A 23,972-nucleotide genomic window follows, 5' to 3' on the forward strand; every position below is an offset into this window, starting at 1 on the left:
GAGAAATGTACGATTACGAGATTATAATGTTCCCCAGGAAGGGCTCCCTAATGTTTATCTATGTCACCCCTGGCTTTTCAGTCCAGCTGCATCTTAACCCTCCAACACAAAAACCATATCTATCAGTAGAGTAGTGTACAGCTCTTTGACTATCTGCATCAGAATTACATGGGGTGTTTTGATAAAAATTACCATTCCCAAGCCCACTCCACCTGTTAGATCAGATTCCCAGGAAGATGAAGTTGGGTGATCTAAACTAGGTTGGAAAAATGAAATACCATTATATAGCTGGATTTGCAGAGAAAATCCCTGATGTCGATAAGATTATAAAAAAATAAACAAGGTTGTAAGCTATTTGAGAAATATCCCTGCCCCTTGGATAGAAGCACACTGAATATATTTAAAGTCATAGAGCAAATTGCTATGGAAGTTAAATATTGGTTTTAAAAAAAAATCCCAGATCAGTGATTATTTTGTTCAGGGAAACAAAGAATATATGGAGCACAGAACATTTTTAGGGCAGTGAAAAATTCTGTATGATATTACTACGGTGGATACATACTGATCATTTGTCCAAACCATAGAATAAATATCCAGAGTAAGCCCTAAGGTAAACTATTGACTTACGACTTAAGTTAATCAATTACAATTGATGAATAGCCATTCATTGTTCTTCAGTTGTAACGAATGTACCACTCTGGTGGGGGATGTCCATAGCGGTGCAGGGGGCCCATGGGAAATAACCCAGTACCTTCTGCTCCATTTCACTGCGAACCTAAAGCTGCTCTGAAAAACAGTCTTTTTGAACAATCCCTTGGGATTGCATAGCTCGATAAAATACGTAGCTTCCTGAAGTCATTGGGTTCCGTTTCCCTCTTGCCTTGTGCACCGTGGCCCCTGCCCAGGTCCTGGCTGGACACTGGAAGGGAGGTAGGTGGGCATGGGACTTGAGAGCACCCTTCAATGTAGCGGTGTCTTATAATGCCTCGATTTCCTGAATGCAGAAGCCTGGCTCCTACAGCTGCAGCCAAAAGGAAAATTACAAAAACAATCCTGCAGATGTCTCTGGAACATCACATTGTGACCCCACTTACTGCAATGGTGATCGAGAACGATGCTGGGGATGAGCGCATGCTGGCCGACTCGCCTCCGCAGGACCATACTTGCTGTTCAGGTCGGTGTTTGCACCTGGTGGGGTAATTGTCAGGACAGTTTCCTTGTCCTGTGCTGACGTCCTATGGCCTCTTCTCTGTCCCATCCCTAACCCATCTCTTGCTCCCAGCCTGTGGCCCTACAGGCCTGAGATTGCATATGAAGCTGACTTAAGGACGGTTTATCACTGTGGCTTTTGAACATTTTTACTCACATATCTCCCAAAGGAATTTTGAAAACCTCTGAACCCCCACACTCATTTTTTAAATCAACCTTCAATGTTTTTTCATTCTATTTAAATAGTGGCAACAAATATTTTTCTGGCATATTGTAAATAGTCTCTGTAAAATAAAAGTATGTCACCACTTTAAATGTATCTAATGAGACAGAATACTCATTGTGATACCATCATCCATTTAAAAAATACATGAACAAATTCTATTTTAATTATTAAAATGTTTATGTTGTTCTTTTTGCTAGTTGGACTTGTATTTCCATTCCACTTCCCCTCCCAGAATACACTAATATAATATAATTTTATGCATCAAAGTCTTATTAATCACCCTGCTTCCCTGAAAGAAAAAAGTTTGCTTATTTTGCTCTTTTTGTTTTGTTTTGTTTTGTTTATATTTGTTCAACTTTTAACTTAAAAAGTTGTACCAAAAGATTCTGACCATTCAAAATTTTTTTTCTGGATTGGATTTTATTAAAATTACTATAGTACTGGTAGACATTGATTAAAATGAAATAAATATGATATAAATGTTAAAATATATATGAAGTAAAATTTGATGGAAATCATCTCTAATGAGAAAAATGTAGCTGAGTCTTCCTTTGGGGATTCATGATAAGTATTGTTTATGCATAGACTGAAAGAGACAGGATTCAGCTTCAATTCTACTTAAAAAAACAACTTTACAGGCATAAGGGCTGATAAACATTGTTGACATAGATAAGTTAGATAGGAATGGAAAGAGAAAGAGCTTATTTATCAAAATGTCACTCACTTGTCTGAATTCCACCACATGTATATGCGCAAACACAAATTCGAGCATTCAAAAAACTTCAGTGATCTGTCAGGAGACAAGGTGAGCCCTTCTCCACTTTTACTAAAAGCAAAGAGTGGGAAACCATCTGACTGGGAAAGGACTTGTCACCAATCATTGGAGTCATTGAGTTTTAACTGCTATACCAACATTCAGATGGAGGCTTTGGTTCCTGGGGACTTTGAGTGGGGGGAGGCAGGGGAATTGATTGCCTTCCATTCATAATATAGGAGAAAGGGTTTTAGGAAAAGTATATGTGGAAGCTCAGAATCTACAAATGACCTTAAAAACTATCCTTGCCTTCTGTGTTTTGTCAAAAGTCTCCAGGTAGTTCTGAGGAGTATATAACCAAGGCTAGAAGGGCTCTGGTTTACTAGGTCCTTTCCTTCTTTCTTAGAGATTGGCTGGTCCTTTCATAACCTTGTCTTGAGAATGAGTTGCATTCACTGGAGGGACTGATTTCTGCATTTTTAAATTTGTTCAAGTGGGACACCAAGTTTATTGCACTGGTCCAGGGTGTGTGGAACTCTGACTTCTGACATCCCTGATTACAATAGATTGAAGCCCCACAGCTAAATTGAGCTAGGGAAAAACTAAGACTGGGAAACTTCCTGTTTCTCAAAGCAGGGACAATGACAGAATATCAGAACCTTTCTTTTGTAACGCAGTCTCTCTCATGGATAGAAGACCTCTTTGGGAAGTGAAATTGGTTCAGCTTGTTGTTTGGCAAGTTCTAGAAAGATCTATAGTCATCTGGGACATTATCTACCCAGTCCATGCTGAAGGCGTGGGACCTTCCCCAGCCTTGCAAAGCAGTTCCTCCAATCACAGACCCTCCCTCAGCTTCTGAGAGAACTCTACCACAGCCTCCCCTCCTGTGATGCCAGAGGGAACCGGCAGAGACATCTGGAATGGAGGAAGGAGCTGGGGATGTTGTTCAGTGGTAGAGCACTCGCCTAGCACGCTTTAGGCCTTGAGTTCAATCCCAGGCACTGAAAATTTTAAAAAAATAGAGGGATAAAAGTTTCACCAAGAACCTCTAATGGATACAGTTTTGGGTTTTTTTGTTTTTTTTTTTTTTCCTACTCAGGTGCCTTGTATTATGGCAGCAAAGTAGCTTCAGGTTCCATCCCATCTTGGGCCAAACCTTCTCCAACACCAGTGACTGCCATGCGTGCCATAAGGGGACAGCTGCTTGAGTCCACACCTCCCCCACATGTGATGAGAGGTAAGAGCTTCAACACTGCTTCCACCTTCTCAACCTATTGCAATCCTGGGGTGCATTTCTGTACCTGAATAAAATCACTGTGTGCTGGGGAAGGAGGTGACTTACAGGCATCTTTGCCTCCTGTTGAAAGAAGACAGCTCCAGGCATTTGCCTGCGAGGACTGTTGGAACAAAATACCAGACTGGGGTGTTTAAATCACACATCCATTTATCTCAATTCTGGTGGCTGGAAGTCCAAGATCAAAGCACCAGCAAGGTCGGTTTCATTCTGAGGCCTTTTCTTGGATTGTGCCTTGCTGTCATCTTGCTGGGCGCTCTTGTGATCTGTTCTCCAGAGGATGGTCCCAAGCACCTGCCTAATGGACTTTTGAATTGTTCATGGAAGGGTTTCCTATTGTTCCTAGAAAGAGCAGCTGTCTAGATTCCCTAGAATACAGACTCTTCTATCAATCAAGAAATCCTCAGAACCAATTTTTCAAGAGCATTATCTCCCACACACCAGACATGGTGCCATGACAGAGGAAATTTAGTCAGGGCTTTGGTGGATATTCCAAGTGATCTCATCTCACTTCTGTGGCTTATCTATTTTATGTCTCCTTTATTTTTCTTTACTGTATACGCCAACTTGAAATATATCTCTACTTAAAAAATACATCTAGTGCGTGTGTGTTTCTTACGTGTGTTACATATATGGGTTTCTTATATGTGTGTTTCTTATTCCTTGTATCTTGCATATTCGATTTCATCTCTAGTATTTAGCCTAGTACATATGTGATAGGTACAAAATAAATATCCACCGTATTTATTAAAAAACATACTGGACTGGGGATATAGTTCAGTTGGCAGAGTGCTTGCCTAGCATGCACAAGGCCTTAGGTTCAATCTCCAGCACCACCAAAAAAAAAATAATAACAATAATAACATAAATAGTGATAGATGTTCCAAGACAAAGGGACAATGGGGTAAGAACCATTGGATCTCTGATTCCTATAACAGAACCAGAAAAATAACAGAAGCACAGTAGATGGTTATTTGGATTAAATTAGAGGTGTTTGGGAATAAAATACTGTTCAAAATCATTTCTTTTAATCATTTTGTGTTTTCATTTTCCTTGTATATTTTCCAGTTGAAAATGACCCACATTTCATCATTTACTTGCCAAAAAGCCAGAAGAATATTTGTTTCAATATTGACTCAGAACCTGGAAAAATTCTCAATCTGGTTTCTGATCCAGAATCAGGTAAAATAAAAAGAACTTATGTTTGATGTAGATAATTAGATAATTGGATAATTGGCATGCTTCCCTGTCACTACCTGGGATTTCTCTTTCTCTTCTTAACAGAAATTCTGTATTTTTAGAACTCTGATAATTAGTGAAAAATTAAATTACCAATACATTCTTAAGAGTTTGGAACAATTATAATTTAAAACCTATACTGTAAGAATAAACTAGCTTATTTTATTGTCATATAATTACTTCATAATAAACACATCAGTTATGAAATGAGATATATAAAAAACATAAATTCTGAGCTGGGTGCAGTGGTGCATGCCTGTAATCCCAGCGGCTTGGGAGGCTTAGGCAGAAGGATTGAGAGTTCAAACCAGCCTCACCAAAACCGAGGTGCTAAGCAACTCAGTGAGACCCTGTCTCTAAATAAAATACAACATAAGAAGTCTGGGATGTAGCTCAGTGGTAGAGCACCCCTGGGTTCAATCCCCCAGTACCTAAAAAACTCACAAAAAACTCCCAAACCAACCAACCAACCAACCAAAAAAATGAAACAAAAAACCCATAAATTCTGAAGCAAAATAATAATAATTTTCTCAAATTGTCAAGTTTTATAAAAATTTGAATTATGGTGCCCAGACATACCCCAAAAAAGGCCCACAAGAAAAAAAATGTTTTTTCTTCTGCAGGGATTTCAGTGAATGGTCAGCTTATTGGTGCAAAGAAACCTCAGAATGGAAAATTAAGAACCTATTTTGGAAAACTGGGATTTTATTTCCAAAGTGAAGACCTGAAAATAGAAATCAGCACTGAGACCATCACCCTGAGCCATGGTTCTCGTACATCCATCTTGTCCTGGTCTGACACAGCTCACGTCGTTAATCAGAGGCAAGTATTGCTCCACCTGAATCCATTCCTGTCCTTGACACATGACTGCACAAATAAATCCAAACATCAACATCAATACAGAATGTAAAATAATCATTTTAAGCATAAGGAAGTCAAGGCTCAGGAAAGTTGTTCTTACCTACTACACTCTTCCAGGTAGCAGGGACCATGCTTTTTGTCACTATTGTGTCTCAGTGTCTAGCCTAATGTGTGACATACAGTAAGTACACAATACATGTATTGGATCAGTGAACAAACTCATCAACTGAAATCCCCTGACTCTGTCAGGGAGCCTGCTCCAAGCACTATGTATCTTACACAGAATATCTTTCCAATTAATATCTGTTAATTGATTGTTCACCTATAAACATGCGAATTAACAGGATTTTAGAGCTGGGAGTTAAAAGAAAAACATTCTGTAGCAAAAACAGGGTAAAGCTCTTAGAACACGAATGGAATCATACTGGGAGGAATGGAGAGTGTGTATTGGGGTTGAGAATGACTTGCTAAAGAAGCCTGTTCTGGAACCTTCTCTGTTCCTTGTTGATTTTCACACTAGGGTGCTTGTCTCTGTGAAGAAAGAAAAAACTGTGACAGTCACCCTGGATAAGGAGATGTCCTTTTCTGTTCTACTGCATCGTGTTTGGAAGAAGCATCCGATCAACGTAGACTTTCTAGGGATCTACATTCCCCCCACAAACAAGTTTTCCCCTAATGCACATGGACTTTTAGGTAAAGTGTTTCTCAACCACCTGGCATCTAAGTCTTTCGTGATTTGGATGATGGTAGTTAGAAGTTGGGAAGGTAGCAGGTGTGGACTCAGGAGCAGAGGACCCACAGATTGGAACTAAGATGACCAGGACCATTCACCCTTCTGGACAGACAAGGGCATCGAAGGCTAGGGTTTCAGCATCAGAAACTGGGCAAGTTAAGAGAAGATTGTTTTGTACCTGAAGAGAGGTGAACTGGTTTAGGAAGTCTTTGATAACAAGTAGAGCATCCAGGACAACATTCCCTGGTATTTTAAGAGTTCAAATGTAAGCACATGACATCACAGACATGTTCCTATGGTTTGACCCAGGCTCTCCCATGCCAACCTCACCCCTGTCTCTGCCATCAGGTGGTGGTCCATCTACAGGTATTCCGGTGGATCAGCCTCATATGTAAAAAGCAATCATGGGAGATCAGCTTTCAGGAAAGACCTTTCCCTCCCATTGCCACCACTTTTACCCCTCAATGTCTTTCTACCCTAGAAATTCTGGGAGGAGGACCAAAATGTCACTTGGATCCAATAACTGGCCTGTCTTTTTATTTAACTTTGGATTACATGTAAATAATTGTCTGGACTTCGCTTTGCTAGGCCAGTTCATGCACGAGCCAAAGATACGCATCTTCAGTGAGAGACCAGGAAAGGATCCTGAGAAACCAGAGGCAAGCATGGAAGTGAAAGGACAGAAGCTGACTGTCACCAGGTAGGCCCCGGATGCCTAAGACAGTGACAAAAAGGGTTCCCTGTAGGATGGAAGTTATGCAGCCAAAGAGAAGAGCAAGAAAATCTGTTTAAAGCACTACCTCTGTCAAGCTCAACAACACATCAGGAATAGACACACACATAACATTTCCATAAGGGCACTTCCGATGGCCCACCTTAAATGTCAATAATGACTATTTATATAAGTGTGCATTACGAAATGCCAAAAGTAATTATTCTATTGTTCTCATCTCATCACACATTAGAAGCCCTCTGCTCACAAGTTGGACAATTGAAAAAGTTACCCAAAGGAAGAAATCATAAAAATACCCATGAACCACAGTGCTAGAGAACAAAAGTATATTTTTATGTAAAGCCTTCTTTTTGAGTATGGATTTACTGAATTCACTTTTGTGTGGCTATTCATACACAAATCATATCCATATGCTTCAATTTGAAGTGAGAACGTATAAAACATTCTGAGTGTTACAAGTTATAAAACATGTAAAACATTCAGCGTTAAAATTCTTATCTTTATAATTTTCCCCCAATCTTTAACAGTTGTCTCACCCATGCCTAATTTGATATTATTTTAAAGCAGTTTTTGTCATTTTAGAGCTTTTATAAAGCAGCCAACTTTGCTTTATTAGAAATGACTCTTCTTCCTAGGGCTGGGGATATAGTTCAGTTGGTAGAGTGCTTGCCTTGCATGCACCAAGGCCCTGGGTTCAATCCCCAGCACCAAAAAAAAAATGACTCTTCATTTCTGTGTCTTGTGGTACGTGCCTGTGATCCCAGTTACTTGGGAGGCTGAGGCAGGAGGATGACAAGTTCACCAACACCTGGGCAACTTAGCCAGACCCTGTCTCAAAATTAAAAAAAATAAAATAAAAGAGCTGGGGATGTAGCTCAGTGGGAGAGCATCCCCTGGATTCAATCCCCAGTAGAAGGGAGGAAAAAAAAAAGACTCTTACTGCACATGAATGTTGTTGGCTTTCACATACTTAATCAAATCAAAACATTGCAATAATTAAGCCATAAAGCTGTAAGTGCCACCACAAAACTAAGTTTGTAGACTAAACAGGGATTCTTGGTAAGTACCACGCAACGGGTTTTGGTTCACTAGATAGAAAACAGTGAGTTACCAGTGGGCAGCAGCAAGCATGATGGCAAGGGGTGAGCCCCAGTTGGTAACCGCAGTCAGTCACATGAAGCTTGGTAAAAGAGCATCTACCCTACCACAGGAGGCTGGTGCTGGGCTTCAACTTCATCTACTCCAAGTATCTCAGGATGTGTAACTGAAATAGAGTTGGCCTGTGGGCTGCACAGTTCGATACTTTTAAGGCTCATTACTAGCAATGTGTTGTATGTCTTTCCAAATCATTGGCTTCTTCGTCCTTCAAGTGGAGGACATGAATTTGCCCAAGCAGCAGGTATCACTCCTAGATAAAACGTGTTATCATGAAGTCCGAGGTCCCTCGGATGCATTCTTGAGTTAATGTGTGAGGTCAGGTTACAGCTTTAGTATTGTTTTCCTGTCTTTCCACTTGCATTAACTGATTGACTGCTCTTTACCTTGCTGGAAGGGTTCCTAGGGGTCCACCTGTAGAAGGATTACTTGAATAATAAGGACACACTGCTTATTCTCTGTCCTTCTAACAGCAATCTCCAGACTCTGACATTTCACACAACCTGGGGAGCAGGAAGATGGTGGGGTGGGGAGGATAATGGCAATAAAAAAGCACAAAGTTCAGCAAGGAAAAGAGGTGTCTTGTTTCCTGCTATACCTGGTTGGCCATGCCTGGTCTGTTCCCTAACCGTGCATATACCATTTTCCTTTCAGAGGATTCCAGAAAGACTACAGAACAGATATAGTGTTTGGAACAGATGTTTCCTGTTGGTTTGTGCACAACAGTGGAAAAGGTTTCATCGATGGACATTACAAGGACTACTTCGTGCCTCATCTCTATAGCATTCTTAAATGGCCTTAAAGGTTTATAACTTTGAAAATTCTATATATAAATATACATTTTTCCTTGCCACCTTTGCAGTCATTCCTCAGTTGAATAGTTAACCCCAGGTGCCGTGGAGGTTTATAAAGCCTGTCAACACATCTGAAGAAAATAAATATTTTGCAATGAAGCTTTGTGATTCGGTTGCATTTTTCAGATGCTATTAATTGAGTGACGCAAAAAACTGCTTTGGCAAGTCAGGCTGGCTTCTAGACAGAGCCCTAGATTTGGCATTTACTGTGATAATTTCACTATTATTGAATGTCAGGTCCTTGACCTTGCAAATGGAGCACATTTTTACACTGTTAATCACATAGGAAGTTCAATTATGAGGTTATTTGTGAACATGGAAAATGAATAGGGGAGTTGCTCGATCATAGTTGCTTTGTGGAGATTTATATTAAAACCCTGTCACTCTCAGTAGGTACAGTCTTATCAAGGCAGCCAAGATGACCTGATACACTTTGTCAGGATTCCTTCCATAGTATTGGCCTGAGTGTCCTTTTCAGTTCATGAGGTCTGGATATGTCAGCATTCTAAACACATTAAGAAATTTATTTTTGAAAAATTGTCTCACATGATTATGGAGGCTGGTAAGTCCAAAATCTTCAGGGCGAGCCAACAGCACAAAAGACTCAGGAGAGCTGACATTCCAGTTCAGAGGTGATCAGGCAGGAAGAACCAATGTTGCAGATGAAGTCTGAGGGCAGCCCACTGAGAATCCTCTCTTACTTGAGGGAGGATTCGCTCTTTTGGTCTATGCAGGTCTTTAAATGATTAAATTAAGCCCACGAACACTAGAGAGGACACTTGGTTTTACTCTAGTCCACTACTTTAAATGCTAATCTCACACAAACATCCAGAATAATGTTTGGCCAACCATCTGGGAACCCATGGCCAAGCCAAGTTGACATAAAATTAATCATCAGAAGGACTTAGTTGATCAACCACTTTCTGTCCACAGCTATCTCCAAATAGGATCTAACACAACTGGATAGGTTTCTGCTTTCTTAATGACAACCTCCTGATAGTCTCCTGGTATTCTCTCCAGATCACCTTGGAGTTTCTATTACTCCGAATTTTTCATATACTTAAAATGGCTTGGGATACTATCTCAGATGGCTAATCACACTGTATTACCATTGCTAAATGAATTCTGAGAATCACAGTACCAAATTCTCTGAAGGCCCCCTCTGTCTGTGAATCAAGTATCATACAAATTGAACATAGTGTTATCAGTCTTCCTTAGCACTCATTTCTAAATTTCATATTAGACTTTATTTCAAAACAAAGTAAATTATGTCCTTACTAAAGGATAATAAGTTTACAAGGCAGAATAAATACACAACAAATTTGAAGTGAAATCAGATGCCTTTTTTATGCCTGCATTAGTATTGTAGATTTGGGTGGTAAGTGTCGTTCTGATCTTTTTAAAATTCTGCTCTTTCCTTTGTTCATAACTTTCCTTAAAAAATCAATTCCTAAAGTAGGTATTTACTTGAAGGCCATATTGGTGAAATTGTACCTAAACTTTTTTTAAAGGTACATTTATGAAATCATAATAAACCGAAAATTGGTAAAATTCATTTTTCACTTTAGATAAGCAAAACTCCCTTTGGACATATTTGAAAAAGCAACTGAGAATCTGTAGACTAATTGTAAAATATTAAAGAAATGTGATTATTTCTATAATCAAAAGACAATGGCAGTGCTGAAGAAGTAAATGGGAAAATGGTCAACTATGATACATTTTTAAAAAGTCAATATATCTTTTCTATTTCCAATTTCAAAAACAGTGATCTTAAAATGCTAATATTTAATAAAAACTTCAAAAGTGGGTTCTTATAATTAATCCTGCTACTGGGTAAAAATCTTAACTTTAAAACATGTACCATTAAAGTGTAGTTTGATTCCTAGTATTTTACATGTGCTGTTTTAAAAATGATAAAAAATTAGGGGTGTACATTTACTTGCAGAATTTTGAATAACAAACCAGATTTAAAATCGAATCTATATATGATGTAAATTATCACTTTCATTAATAGCTGGTGTTTTCAAATTCACTGCCTGTAAAAGTAACCTATTAATGACTTCACATGTATTCCTCTTGATACCAGAAATAAGCTCTCCATAATTAACTTTGAACTTTAAGTGAATAGTCAACTTTTTATTTCAAACAAAGGAACCAAATTAATGGGAACAGTTGGAAAGAAAGAACTATCCCACTGGCTATCTCCTTATTAGCTACTGAAAGTATTTGCCCATACATAAAAGGAAGGTGACAATGACCTAAGAATGTGTATTCTTTGGAGCACCTCACAATAGTGGATCGGTATGTAGTTTTATGTAGGGAAATGGCATCCAATTCAAATCTCTGGGTTAATACAAAGCTATTTGTGAGCTATATTAACCATCTTTAGGATTTATGTAGCCTATGTTCAAAGCTTTTCCTAAGTTATGAATCACACAGTCACCATTAAAACAATTAAATAAATATGTCTTACTGTCAGGAAACTGCAAGCCTTATGTTCCAGAAAAAAGGAGAGTACTAGTTTAGATCATGCCTTGGTCACAAGTTTATTTTTTTAAAATTAGCTTTAAATTACTGTACTTTTTAATTACTGAAAATTAATTTTTTTTTTAGGGTTGGAAACTCAATCCAAAGAAATGACTCTATTAACAGAATTAAAAAACATTATAACAAATAAAAACAAAACAAAAACAACATAGTCAAGGTGTAGTAAAAATGAGCTAAAAATGAGTTACTTTTGTGTCTGCTGGTTTACCTGAGTCACTTCACATGCTCTAAGGATCACTTAATACATGAAGTGGCATCTTTTAATCAGCCTTATCCTAATGGAAGGAGATACAAGTGTCTCCAAAGATTCAGTAAAAATCAAAGAAAAAATTCCCTGGTTGCCTAGAAACATGCAGATGCTTATATGCTATTAAGAATTTAGTAATTTTTTTCCATATTTTTATTGGTACATTATAGTTGTAATAATGGTGGGATTTGTTGTTACATATTCATACATGTACACAATAAGTACAATTTGACCAATATCCATTCCCCAAGTATTTTTTATTAGCACTTTTTCACTGGCCAAATTTATTTGGTGATTTTTTCTGCAATATACACATAAGAGAAAGAAAAAGCACAGATACTTCCTTTTCCTACATGACTCAGTTATACAGCTAATATTTCTAGGGTCACTCGAGTCAACCTAATAACTAATTTATGATCAAGGCTGACTTATACTCTAACCCTGTGCTTCCATTTTTCTTTTATCAGTGAATAGTCTCTTAGGCCCAGCAAAGTTATGGCAGATTTTTAACTAAGTACTCCACCTTATGGAGTTTCTTACTATTGGCTTATCACTTCACTTGAGTATCACTGAACACTCTCAATTCCTATACAACATGTATCTTGGGTGGATACCTGCTTCTCATTCTTATACATCCAGCACCTAGTACAGTGGCATATTGACTAGAGGCACTCAGTAAATGTTTAATTAATGAATATGACTCAGTTATAACTGTCAGCAAAAAGTGATAGGTGGATGGGCTGGAAGAAAACACCAGAAGACAATGGGGGAAATAAGGCAATGGAATTTAATGGTATTCTAATAAAGAAAATTCTGGCATTTGGTCTTCCAGAGCAACAATGCTAATACTTTCATATAATCTCAGAAACACTGATGAAAAAAATATTTTCCCCCAAAAATGAGAAAATGAAGCCACTGAAGAAAATATTTATAAAAGACATCTGATAAAAGGCCCTTGTAAAAAAATTCTTAAAGTATAACAGGAGAATGAATGGTCCAGTTTATAAAGGGGCAAAGGACCTAAAAAGATATTTCACCAAAGATAAACAGATGGTAAGTAAACAAATTAAAAGATGCTCAACATTATGTCACTGGGGAACTGCAAATCAAAACAATGAGATACCACTACAAATATATTAGAAGAGCTGAAATCCAGAACACGGACAATGCCAAATGCTGGTAAATACATAAAGCAGGAATTTTCATTTATTCCAGGTAGGAATGCAAAATAGTAAAACCACTTTGAAAGAGAGTTTGGTAGTCTCTTACAAACCAAATACACTTCTATTTCAAGTAAAGGAAATTAATGGGAACAGTTGGAAACAAAAACTATCCCACTAGCTGCCACCTGATTAGCTTCCGAAAGTATTTGCCTCTTAGCAATATAGAAAAACAAGCTGTATCGGCACAAAAACTTGCACCCAGGATGTTTATAGCAGCTTTAAAAACTTGGGAGAAACCAAGGTGTCCTTCAATATCTGAATGGATAAATTATGGAACATCCAGACAATTGATATTATTATTCAGCCTTAAAAAGAAATGAGGTATCAGGCCATGGAAAGACAGGGAAGAATCTTAAATGTGTATTAAGTGAAAGAAGCCAATCTGAAAAGGCTACAGACTGAGATGCTGACTATATGACCATATTCTGGAAAAAGCAAAAGTATGGAGACAGTAAAAAGAGCAGGGATTTGAAGGATGAGGAGGAATGAATAGGCAGAGCACAGAGGTTTTATGGGACAGTGAAAGTATTATGTATGGCACTGTAACAGTGGATACATATTATACATTTGTCAAAATCTATAGACATTGCTTTAAAGTCTATTTTTTTTTAAAGGAAGAGAATATCCTCTGATGCTTCATGAAGAAAAGCCAACCTAAGACCTGATTTTGGATGTCTGCTGTTCTACTGCTTAATGTAACCACTATTGGCCTAAGAACTTAGAGGAAAAAAACATGTTCTGTAGTTTAGGATCACATTTTTGTGCTTCAGATATTTTTTCATGAATTTAACTTGAAGAATACTACTTTATTTCATTCTGAGATAATATGTCTGACACTTTATATGTATTTTCTTTCTCTTTTTTTAAAATATTTTTTTAGTTGTAGATGGACACAACACCTTTATTAATTCATTTTTATATGGTTCTGAGGATCAAACTCAGTGCTAGACAAGTGCTCTATCACTAAGCTCCAGTTCCAGCCCCTCTTTTTAAAATCCTTAATTCTTTGCAATTCTAACATTAATCCTGCAGGGACATATTATTTTTGACAATTTACAAATTAAGATTATTATGATTCATGAACATTAACTTTCCAAGATTATATAGGTAGTGAAGAGATTAGCTAACATTCAATCTTACATCTCTCCAGCATGAAGACCCACTTGTTTTTCGTAATACCACACTGTCAAATTATTTTGCAAAGACTTTAACCCATCCCTGAATACTTTCTGTAAAGGTACTAGTATTTTCCTGTTATAATTTCTTCTATTCTCCCATCTTCTGATAACAGAAGTTCTCAGCCCTCCTCTATTCTCATTCCAAGCAAGATGGACCAGGGGCTGGCATACAACCCTGGTCTGGCCAGTCTGCAGATCCCATCCTTTTCTTTGGAGTGACTTTACCAGGTATGGTCTAAAAATACTATTGCAGGCCTTCAGTATGAATCATTATAGAAGATAGTCTTTTTTTTTTTTTTTTTAAAGTGGTGTTGCTGAAAGGTAAGATGCAAACATGGAGACACTGGGAGTCATCTTGGTCTTTTAAGAATGCCTGAGAGGGGCTGGGGATGTAGCTCAGTTGGTAGAGTGCTTGCCTCACAAGCACAAGACCCTGGGTTCAATCCCCAGCACCGCAAAAAAAAAAAAAAAAAAAAAGAATGTCTGAGAATGGAGCCAAGGCAGAGATCAGTCCCAATAAGACCGTTCACACTTGGATCTCACTGTACCTGCTCATACTTAATTATGTAAACCACACATTTCCTGTTTTGGTGGGGAGGTAGGCATAAACAAGTATGAGGTGGTTTTCCAGTTTTCTACATCCCAAAAGGACATATTGCTCTATTTATTTAAAAATGGGGAGTTCGCCATTGCTGGTGTGATATAGCTGCTTTGTAAATCTGTTCAGTTCCTTGAAAATATTAAACAGGATATAAACTCTAATATAACTATGCAAGTCTACTTTTAGGAATTGAAAACACACATCTACAGAAAGGGTACAGTAGAGTTATTCATAATACCCAAGAAACAGACAACCAAAATGCCTATCAACCAATGAATGGATGAACAAATGTAGTCTATTCGCATAGTGGAATATTATTTGGCAATAAGAAGAAATGAAGTACTCCTACATGCTACAACATTTATAAATCTTGAAGTCATTTATGATTAAGTGTAAGAAGTCAGTCTTAAAAAACCATGTGTTATATTATTCCATTTATTTAAAATGTCTAGACTAGGCAAATCCATAAAGATAGAAAGTAGATTAATGGTTGCCAGGAACTAGGGAGTGATTGGGAGGAGTAAAGTTTGTGTACAGGTCTTTTTTTCAGGGTGATAAAAATATCCTAAAAAAATTAGATATGGAAGTGGTTGCACAACTGTGTAAATACAGGAAACCACTCAACTACACATTTGAAATGGTAATTTGTACAATGTGTAAATTACATCACAATAAAGCTGCTATTATATTTGTAGCTTGGCTTTTTAAAATTTATATAGTTCAATTTTACTATTCGACTATGGAAAATATAGAGTATATGAAAGATTTCCTCTAATTATATGATTCTAAATTGTCTGATATCAAACACTCTCCAATAACATTCTTTAATAAAAATAAAAAAATCAAGGAAATATTACAAAGAAAAGAAAGAAACAAGGAAAAATTACATAGTTTTGACACTTCAGTAGACATAATTAGATTTTTCTATAAGTTTCACTAAACAACTATACAGTAATATTTAAATAAATTCATTTGTTTTATATAAAAGAAATACCCTAACACAGTAGAGTCTCATAATGCCTTGGCAAACACCAATTTGATGCTTTAGAATTTTAATGTATTGTTAACAAATTTTCAAACTCAGGCAAGTTTAGAAATGTCTTCATATTGAATTCCTTCAACTCTGCGTCCTTTTAAAGGGCCCTACAAATTAAAATAATTTAGAAAAGGTTAAAAACGCATGACAAAAAAAGACAACACACTTATAGATACAAATTTGTCTTTTTATATCCCTAGAAAATCATTAAGGTAGCAAATATTTCTATACACCTATGAATTTTAAAAATAATCTACGGCATTCTAATTAAAAACTACCACATTTTCTTCAATCAGTAGACATTGTGACAGAGACTCCCCAGCTGAGCATGTGTCTTCTCAGCTTCCTGGATAAGCAGCTGTACTTCCTGATTCCCTTTGAGGGTTGGTAGGGCCATAAATGGGTGTGAACAGAAGCAATGGTCTAGCCATGCTAGGTGACCACGTGCAATCTGTCATGCTCCTCTGTGGCCTGCCTGACATGACTGCAGAGGCCACTTCTTGAAGATGGGAGAGTCATTAGTTGGAAGGACCCTGGCTCCACCAGTTACAACCTAGAAAAGAGCTCTTCCTTGATGAAGAATACTCCTTTTAAACTTCATACATATCTATCATGTTTGTGCCATTATCCATTTTGAGGATTCTTTTTTATTTTTGCAAATATTAAAACCAACACAACTACTCAAGTTCTTTTATCTAGGTTGGTTGTGATGGTTAGGGTTGGTCTACATTACAGAAAATGGGTCCACCTTTAAACATATTTTCTTCATTCATATCAACAAAAAGGAAAGGGGAAAACTTCAAAGGTTGATGCAATCTGGGAATACAGGTGCCGAGAACATGGGTTCTTGTCCCAGACTGCCCAAGTTCAGCTCCCACTTGAAGCAAGCTACTTAACCTCTGCACTTCAGTTTCTCACTCCTCTCTCTGCCCTGGTACCCTCCAGTGGGTATAACCGTAGTGTCTACACTATCGAGTTGTTGGAAAACATATATGTTAAATGCTTAGAATAATATTTAGAACTTTATATGGATATAAGCACAATAATTATCAATACTTATTATTAAATCTCTGGCTAAAATTTGAATGTTGACTCTCTCCCTTGCAAAATATAACATGATGATGATAATAATGACAACCAGGATCCTGCACTGAGATCTCTCTCTTTTTTTTTTTTTTTTTTTAAGGTGGTGGGGATGGTGTACTGGAAATTTGAACCCAGAGGTGCTTAACCACTGGGGCATATTCCCAGACCTTTTTAATATTTTATATAGAGACAGGGCCTCATTAGTGTTGCTGAGACTGGCTTTGAACTCACAATCCTTCTACCTCAGCCTCCTGAGCCACTGGAATTATAAGCATGCGCCACTGTACTCAGCATGACTTTAATATTTTTAACCAAGAACCATAACTTGCCTTAAAAAATACTTTTTGAAGTGTCATTTTTTAAAAATATAATAAGGATTACATTTAAAGGAAATAAGTTCCCAAATGAACCATGACCCAGACTGAATCTTTAATTACTGCATTTAAAGGTCTATGTTCAATTACACTTGTCTGATAAGAACCACATAACTGGAGAGTAAGAAAGGAACCAGACATTTGGGTTCATTAGACAACTAGCTAAAAAAGTTGAGGCTCTATTTAGGAATACATTAGAAGCTATTAAAAATCTGCTCTCTGAAATAACAAAAATAGCAGGAGAAACAACTTGAAAAGTGATTCAAGGAAAACATGGGGACATAAGAGACAAACATGCATATACAAATGCAGACATTTCTGTTGTTTTAAAGGTGGGCATGCTGAAAAAAAATGAGAAAGAAACAAAAACTAGGAGGTGAGTTTCCTCTTCTAGAAACACAAGCTGCTTTGTAACCAACCTGAAAGGCTTTACTGTGGTTTTGCTCCTAGGCCCTATCTCAGAACAACCCTGTGAAACAACTAACCCACCAAAAAAGAAGAGAGAACTGTGGGTTTATGGTGAGTGAGGGAAGAACTTAGCTTTTGATGAAAACCATACCAAGTGTGAACCAAGATATCAGGACAGAAGCTAATATATCCTCGATAGAAATGGGTTGTTGTGTGTTTCCTGAGGGTGGAAACATGCAGCAGGCTCTACATTGGATAGGACTATGAAATTAAAAAGTAAAGGACAATCAGTCTGTCAAGGAAATGTGGGATTTCCCATCATCTCAAACTGAGTAAGAAAGAAAAACTTGAGCAAGTTTTAAAAAACCCAAATCTGTAAATTTATTCAGATTGATATTCCCCAATCTACTTTAGTACTGTCAAGGACAGAATTTTTTTTTTTTTGCTTAATGTATTGAAGTGTGAGTTCTCTTAAATAAGGATCTAAGTGTTTTTCCAGAAAGTCTTTCTGAGATAAATATTTTCTCACAGGTCCATGAACTTAAGGAGCCTATGATTTCCCAAAGAGAACATATAAAATTTGGCAACTAGTTGCAATTTTTTGAAAATAGCCCAAACTTTCATCCAATTCTCCAAAGGGTCTATCTATTGCCCCTCCTCCAAACTCAAACTTACTGTATTGGAGATGAAATTTCTTTTGTTTAGACAGGGGAGTAGTTTAGAATTTTAAGACACATCTTATTTTTTTTAAAAGATATCTTGGATCTCATCAAAAGACTTGTCAGTGAACTAACAGTTTAAAGTTGACAAATAATTATTTTTATATGTCAGAGTTCTGGAAATAACTGAGTTGATTTCTGCTACCTTAAATTCCTTAAGAAAGGAGGGAGACATTTTGAAAATTTATTGATGCCTGTGGCTCCTTCCCCATCAACTATGATTGCACTTTTCTAAGTAATTTTACTAGGTTGAATTGAATATTATATTAGATATGTGGAAAAAAGGATATAAAATTGTCCATCTTGTATATAATTTTATAAAATATAAAGGCTGGAAAGGAGAAGACTGAAATATTAATGGGGAATTATCATTGGGATTATGGGCATTTTTTTAGAATTACTTAAATTGTATGTTTCAGGTTTTATGAGTGCACATTTCTTTTGTAATGAGAAAATAAAATGCTTCATCAAGGACAGAGTCACTAGGAAAAGCATACAGATTTCTACATTGGAAGGAAGGCAAAAAAGAACCCATATTCTAAATTAAAACAAAGTCCGATTCAATTAAAAACAAGGTACTTTTTTATAATATTTTCAAATTCTTGTCTTTGTGTAAACAAACTTACAGTTTCAATGACTATCGTAGCTGAGAAAGTCTTCTCATTGATGGATTCTAGAGTACCTTCATTTCCTCTGTACCCTCCATTTAAAACCAGTATTCTTTTTCCTACAATAGAAAAGATAAAACTTAATGCAAAGAAACTGCCTACTTTTTTCTACCTTGCTACAGCAAAATGCATTACAATGAATACAACAGAAAACAAAACACTTCTCTTGGAGGTTCTTAATCACACTATGAACTATGTATATATATATATATATATATATATATACATAGTTCATATACATACTACATAGTATATATAAATACTACATAGTTCATATATGTATATGAACTATGTAGTATTCTGAAGTGTAGTTTATAAATACTTTGATTATTCTAACATTATAAAACCCCTAATTTTTCTCAATTATTTGTTATTTGTTAAAGGGATATGTTTTAATATTAGATCACAAGAAGTATAAGGTACTTGGAGAAAATGTTCAGAGTCCAGAAGTATCAGAAAATTTCCTTTGCCTCTTTTTAAAATTCATAAGATGGTTTGACAGTTTTATAAAAATTTCAACTTATATCTACCATGGGACAACCATTTGAAGTATTTACCTGAGAGAAAAGAAATTACACATCCACACAAAGATGTGTATATGAATGTTCACAGTTTTATCTGTAAAAAATTTTAAACCCAAATGTCCATCCACAGGTGTTTGGATAAACTGTGGTGTATCTATATCTTGACATACTACTCAGCAATTAAAAAAAAAAAAATAGGCTATCGGTTCAACATGTATGAATCTAAAATAATTATGTTAAGTGAAGAAGAGAGACCCAACAATAAGATCAACAAAACCCAAAATGAATAACCACAAAACTAAGACACCAATATGATTTCATTTATATAACAGTCTGCAAAAATATGAACCAATCTTCGATGACAGAAGGCAGGTCTGCACTTGCTTGAGAAGACAGGAAGCAAGAGTAGAGGGTCGGAGGTGGGGATTAGAAAAGAAAATGAAAGGAAGTGTTCATAATCTTGATTTTAGTGATGGTTTCACAGGAGTACTCACATGTTAAAACTGCTCAAATCATATTTTTGATAAAAGTGCAATTTATTGTTCATCAATTATACATCAATAAAGCCAATGTAATTCTTCCTAATCTATAAGAAAAGTTTTATTTGAGGGGGGAAAAATAAAGGATATGATAAGTGGAAGTTCTTAAGACCAACATTATCAGTGTATCTGCAATCATATGTCCAAGGAGATTCTGAGTCAGAGATAATCTAATCCAATTAGTGTTTATAGTTAGATATGAATAAGAACCCAACTGACAAAGACAGGTAAGGGAAAAAAAAAAAAAAAAAAGTAAAACAGACTTTTACTTGACTATTTCAGGTAGCTAAACAGATGTGTTAATAATATGTGACTGTGTTTTATTTCAGAAGAAAAAAAAAGTTTTCCAGAAAGGGAAAATTCATTCATGCCACAAAATAGTTTTATCAGAGGATTGGTCAAGTATTATGATAACCAAAATCAAATGGGGATCAGTTATTTTGTCAGTTGATATTTCTGAAAATGAAACACATCTGTAACTATCAAGTAATGCCAAAAAAACCAAGGTTTTGAGAATGGAATCACTCATTTTGATGGACTAGGAAGTAAATGGTCTGAAAAAAGGTTTACCTGGTGCTGGGATTACTGTCTCTAAATGAGTCTGGTCAAGTTTCAGCTTGTCTCCAGAATCAATCATCTTTACAACAGCTGTGTATTTGTCAATTACTTCCTGTCATGTAAAATGAACACTTTTATCATAGAAGAATATGTGAACACTAAGTGAAAAGGACAAATATAAATAAAATAAAAAGAAATGAAATTCCAATTGAAAGATACAAGTAACTCATTTATAGATTCCATACATGATTTCTCAGTTAATGGTTCTCAATGAAGAATTCAATTCAAAGCTTAGCTAGGGTTTTCATTTGGAAGAATAAGAGACTAGTGATCTTCAAATAAGACTTTGAGAAATGTAGCAGGAAGGGCAATTTTGCCTAGCTTAGACTAGAAAAAATGCAATTTTCACATGCACAAGGCTGGGTGCTAGAATGAAACTATATTTAGGAAAGGCAGAAAAGGACTGGAATTTCAAAACTCAAGAGCAGCCAGTCTCCTAGGCAATACACAAGGAAAATCCTCGTGAGACCTCTGGGGCATAATTATACTGTCCATCATTAACAAAGAGAATACATTTCACTGATTAATCAGCAAGGCATGCACAACTGAGATTTTTTAAGCAGTAGTGATGAGATTTCTTGCATACTATTTGCTCCAGTAAGAAAATAGACCAAGGTTAAATACAAACTATGGTTGGAAAAGGAGCATTTCTCCAACAGTTATGAATTCAGATTTAATCTTATGGAATAATTGGAACCTTAGACACAATACTTCTGCTACAAGGATTTGATTTTCAAGAATACCAAAATAACTTCACCGGGTAACCCAGCAGCTTTTTTCACAATTTCCATGTATATAACTTCATATCCATACCTTAACGATACCCTTTTTCTTGTGATATTTCTCTCCAAGTTTTTTGGTTATAATTTTCACAATGATTTCCTAGAAAATAACAAAATAAAAAGATGAAGGAAAAGACAGAAATTATCTTTCATGTTTTTCTTAGTAAAATGTAACTGCTCTGCTAAAAAAGAAATTAGTGAGTTCCAACCCTTCCCAGCATTGGCTGAACATCTCATTAGTAATCTTTTATTCCTTCTTCCTCCTTTTGTCCAACATGGTTACCAAGAGGAAAAAATACATGCAAAAATCACTGAACTCTACAATGAAGGTTTCTTGAGATCTAGGACTTTAATCTGTAAATCTCAATTCTACTAGTTCTTGTCTATCATGGATAGCTTTTCTTTCTAATCAAGGCAGTGAAAGTGAGGATATTATACTGTTGGTATTCCCCGATGATAAAAACTCGGATTGCAAGAGTCTTACCAGGAATTGAAAGGAACTGAGCCTTTGAGGTTATGCATGAAACAATGTTCTTTTCTTATTAGGTTGCTTTGAGTATTCTCTCTCTCTTTTTCCTTTTTTTTTTTCTTTCCCCCAGTACTTGGGAACCCAAGGTCTAAGATCTGCTAGGCAAGTACTGAGCTACATCACCCAGCTCTTTTTATCTTGAGTCAGGGTCTCGCCAAGTTGTCCAGGCTAGCCTTGAACTTGTGATCCTCCTGCCTCAGTTTCTCAAGTTGCTGGGATTACAGGCAGGCACCACCACATCTGGCTGCTTTGAATTTTTTGATACAAACAGCATTATTCAGATCAGTTATAGCTAAAAGTATCATTCTTTTGAGCATCTCATCTCAAATGGAAGAGAAAGAAATTCAAACCCATTTCATATTAATGAATTCTGAATTTGCTACGTTATCACTCTTTTTTTGTGTGTGTGATTTGAATGAGCTGTCCAAAAGCTGATAATGAAAATTAAATTGCCTGATTGCTATATTCACTGCAGTGATGCTACATTTGCTACTTCAAGTGAATGTAACAAAGAAATGGTCACAGCACTTCAAGCCATGCTAAGAATTATATTGACAAAAATTTAGTTAGGGCTTTAGGAAGAAAATATTTAATGGTAGAAAGACATGTTTAAGAGAAAACTTGAATGGTCTTATGCTTAAGCCTCTATTCTGCTAAGACTTTCTAGATGAAGCCAATTAGTGCCAAAATATCTTCTCCAATTTAGCTATAATATTTTAGGTTAAATTCTTAAAGCCCCTCATGGGTTCATATTCTAGTAATTTGAAGATAATTTATTACATCACTGTACTTTTTAACCCTTAGCTTATATTGGATCTGTTCAGAACCTTTCTAAGTTTAAACGATGAAGTTCTGCTGGTTGTGGTTGCACACACCTGTAATCCCAGTGACCTGGGAGGCTGAGGCAGGAGGATCTCAAGTTCAAAGTCAGCCGTGGCACCTTAGTGAGGCCCTAAGCAACTTATCGAGAGGTTGTCTCAAAATGCAAAAGAAAAAAGGGGGGTGGTGGTGAGGGCAGAGGGCTAGGGATGGAGTTCAGTGATAAAGTCCCCCTAAGTTCAATTCCCAGGATCAAAACCAACAAAACACAAAAAGAAATGAAACACAGAAGTTAAGTAATTTTCATGGCAGTGAGAGAATGACTATGAAGACTTGAATTAGAATTCTGAACTCAACTTTCAAGGACACTTTCTCAAATCAGAAATGATCTAAGTAATACTTTACTTTTCATTCCCCTATTATTGATCAAACCTGTTTCTAAAAAAAATAACTAAGGTGCTCTGAAAGTTTTAGGAAAATTCTACATCTCAGTTAAGTTCAATAGAGAGCATCAATAAATAATAAGAAACTTTTTAAATACTTAAAATTACTTTAAATTACTATGTTAAAATAATAAGCAATAATCAGTAAGCAATTAAATAGAAACCTTCCTTGAGTTTGTAAAGTTAAAGTCTGGTTTTTTTCCTACAAGTTACTTAAGGGGGTATTTTCATAAGATGTAAATTGAAACCAATACTCCCATATTTACAGTTCTACTAACTGTAAACACAGAACTTGAGATGCTGCAGTTGAATACTTACAGGCTGTAGCCAGTAGTCTGTTCGGGCTGTTCTTTTCTTTTCCTCTTCAATCTATAGAACACACATATTCATAAAATTATCTCTTTAAAATCCTCAATTTATTTAAAAATACCATTCTAGTTAGCAAAATTATCACCATAAAATCCACATTGCCCCAAAGACCAATGATATAATTTGCAAGCTCTGGTAAATACAAATACACATTATCTGTAACTAGTTTTTAATTTAAAGAAACCTTGGATTTGTGATAAAGCA

The 23,972-nt window shown here is 36.2% G+C and overlaps 2 protein-coding genes across 2 annotated transcripts in view; one reads left to right on the forward strand and one right to left on the reverse strand.

The window, feature by feature from the left end:
- The window catches only part of Itih2 (inter-alpha-trypsin inhibitor heavy chain 2), a 34,557-nt gene extending 25,400 nt beyond the window's left edge, over nt 1-9,157 (forward strand). Inside the window, exons 15-21 of the mRNA XM_047520870.1 lie at nt 1,005-1,174; nt 3,289-3,426; nt 4,552-4,665; nt 5,346-5,544; nt 6,104-6,276; nt 6,905-7,016; nt 8,859-9,157. Coding sequence (XP_047376826.1) covers nt 1,005-1,174; nt 3,289-3,426; nt 4,552-4,665; nt 5,346-5,544; nt 6,104-6,276; nt 6,905-7,016; nt 8,859-9,006 — 1,054 coding nt within the window. The 3' untranslated portion in view covers nt 9,007-9,157. The remainder of the gene's footprint in view (nt 1-1,004; nt 1,175-3,288; nt 3,427-4,551; nt 4,666-5,345; nt 5,545-6,103; nt 6,277-6,904; nt 7,017-8,858) is intronic.
- A 6,502-nt stretch (nt 9,158-15,659) lies between these two features.
- Nucleotides 15,660-23,972, reverse strand: part of Kin (Kin17 DNA and RNA binding protein) — a 29,648-nt gene continuing 21,335 nt past the window's right edge. Inside the window, exons 9-13 of the mRNA XM_047520577.1 lie at nt 23,718-23,768; nt 21,640-21,708; nt 20,779-20,878; nt 19,104-19,204; nt 15,660-15,997 (exon numbers count right to left, since the gene is read on the reverse strand). Of these exons, the coding sequence (XP_047376533.1) occupies nt 15,935-15,997; nt 19,104-19,204; nt 20,779-20,878; nt 21,640-21,708; nt 23,718-23,768 (384 nt within the window). The 3' untranslated portion in view covers nt 15,660-15,934. The remainder of the gene's footprint in view (nt 15,998-19,103; nt 19,205-20,778; nt 20,879-21,639; nt 21,709-23,717; nt 23,769-23,972) is intronic.

Source organism: Sciurus carolinensis, chromosome 12, assembly GCF_902686445.1.
Source record: "Sciurus carolinensis chromosome 12, mSciCar1.2, whole genome shotgun sequence".
Classification (NCBI taxonomy): Eukaryota; Metazoa; Chordata; class Mammalia; order Rodentia; family Sciuridae; genus Sciurus; species Sciurus carolinensis.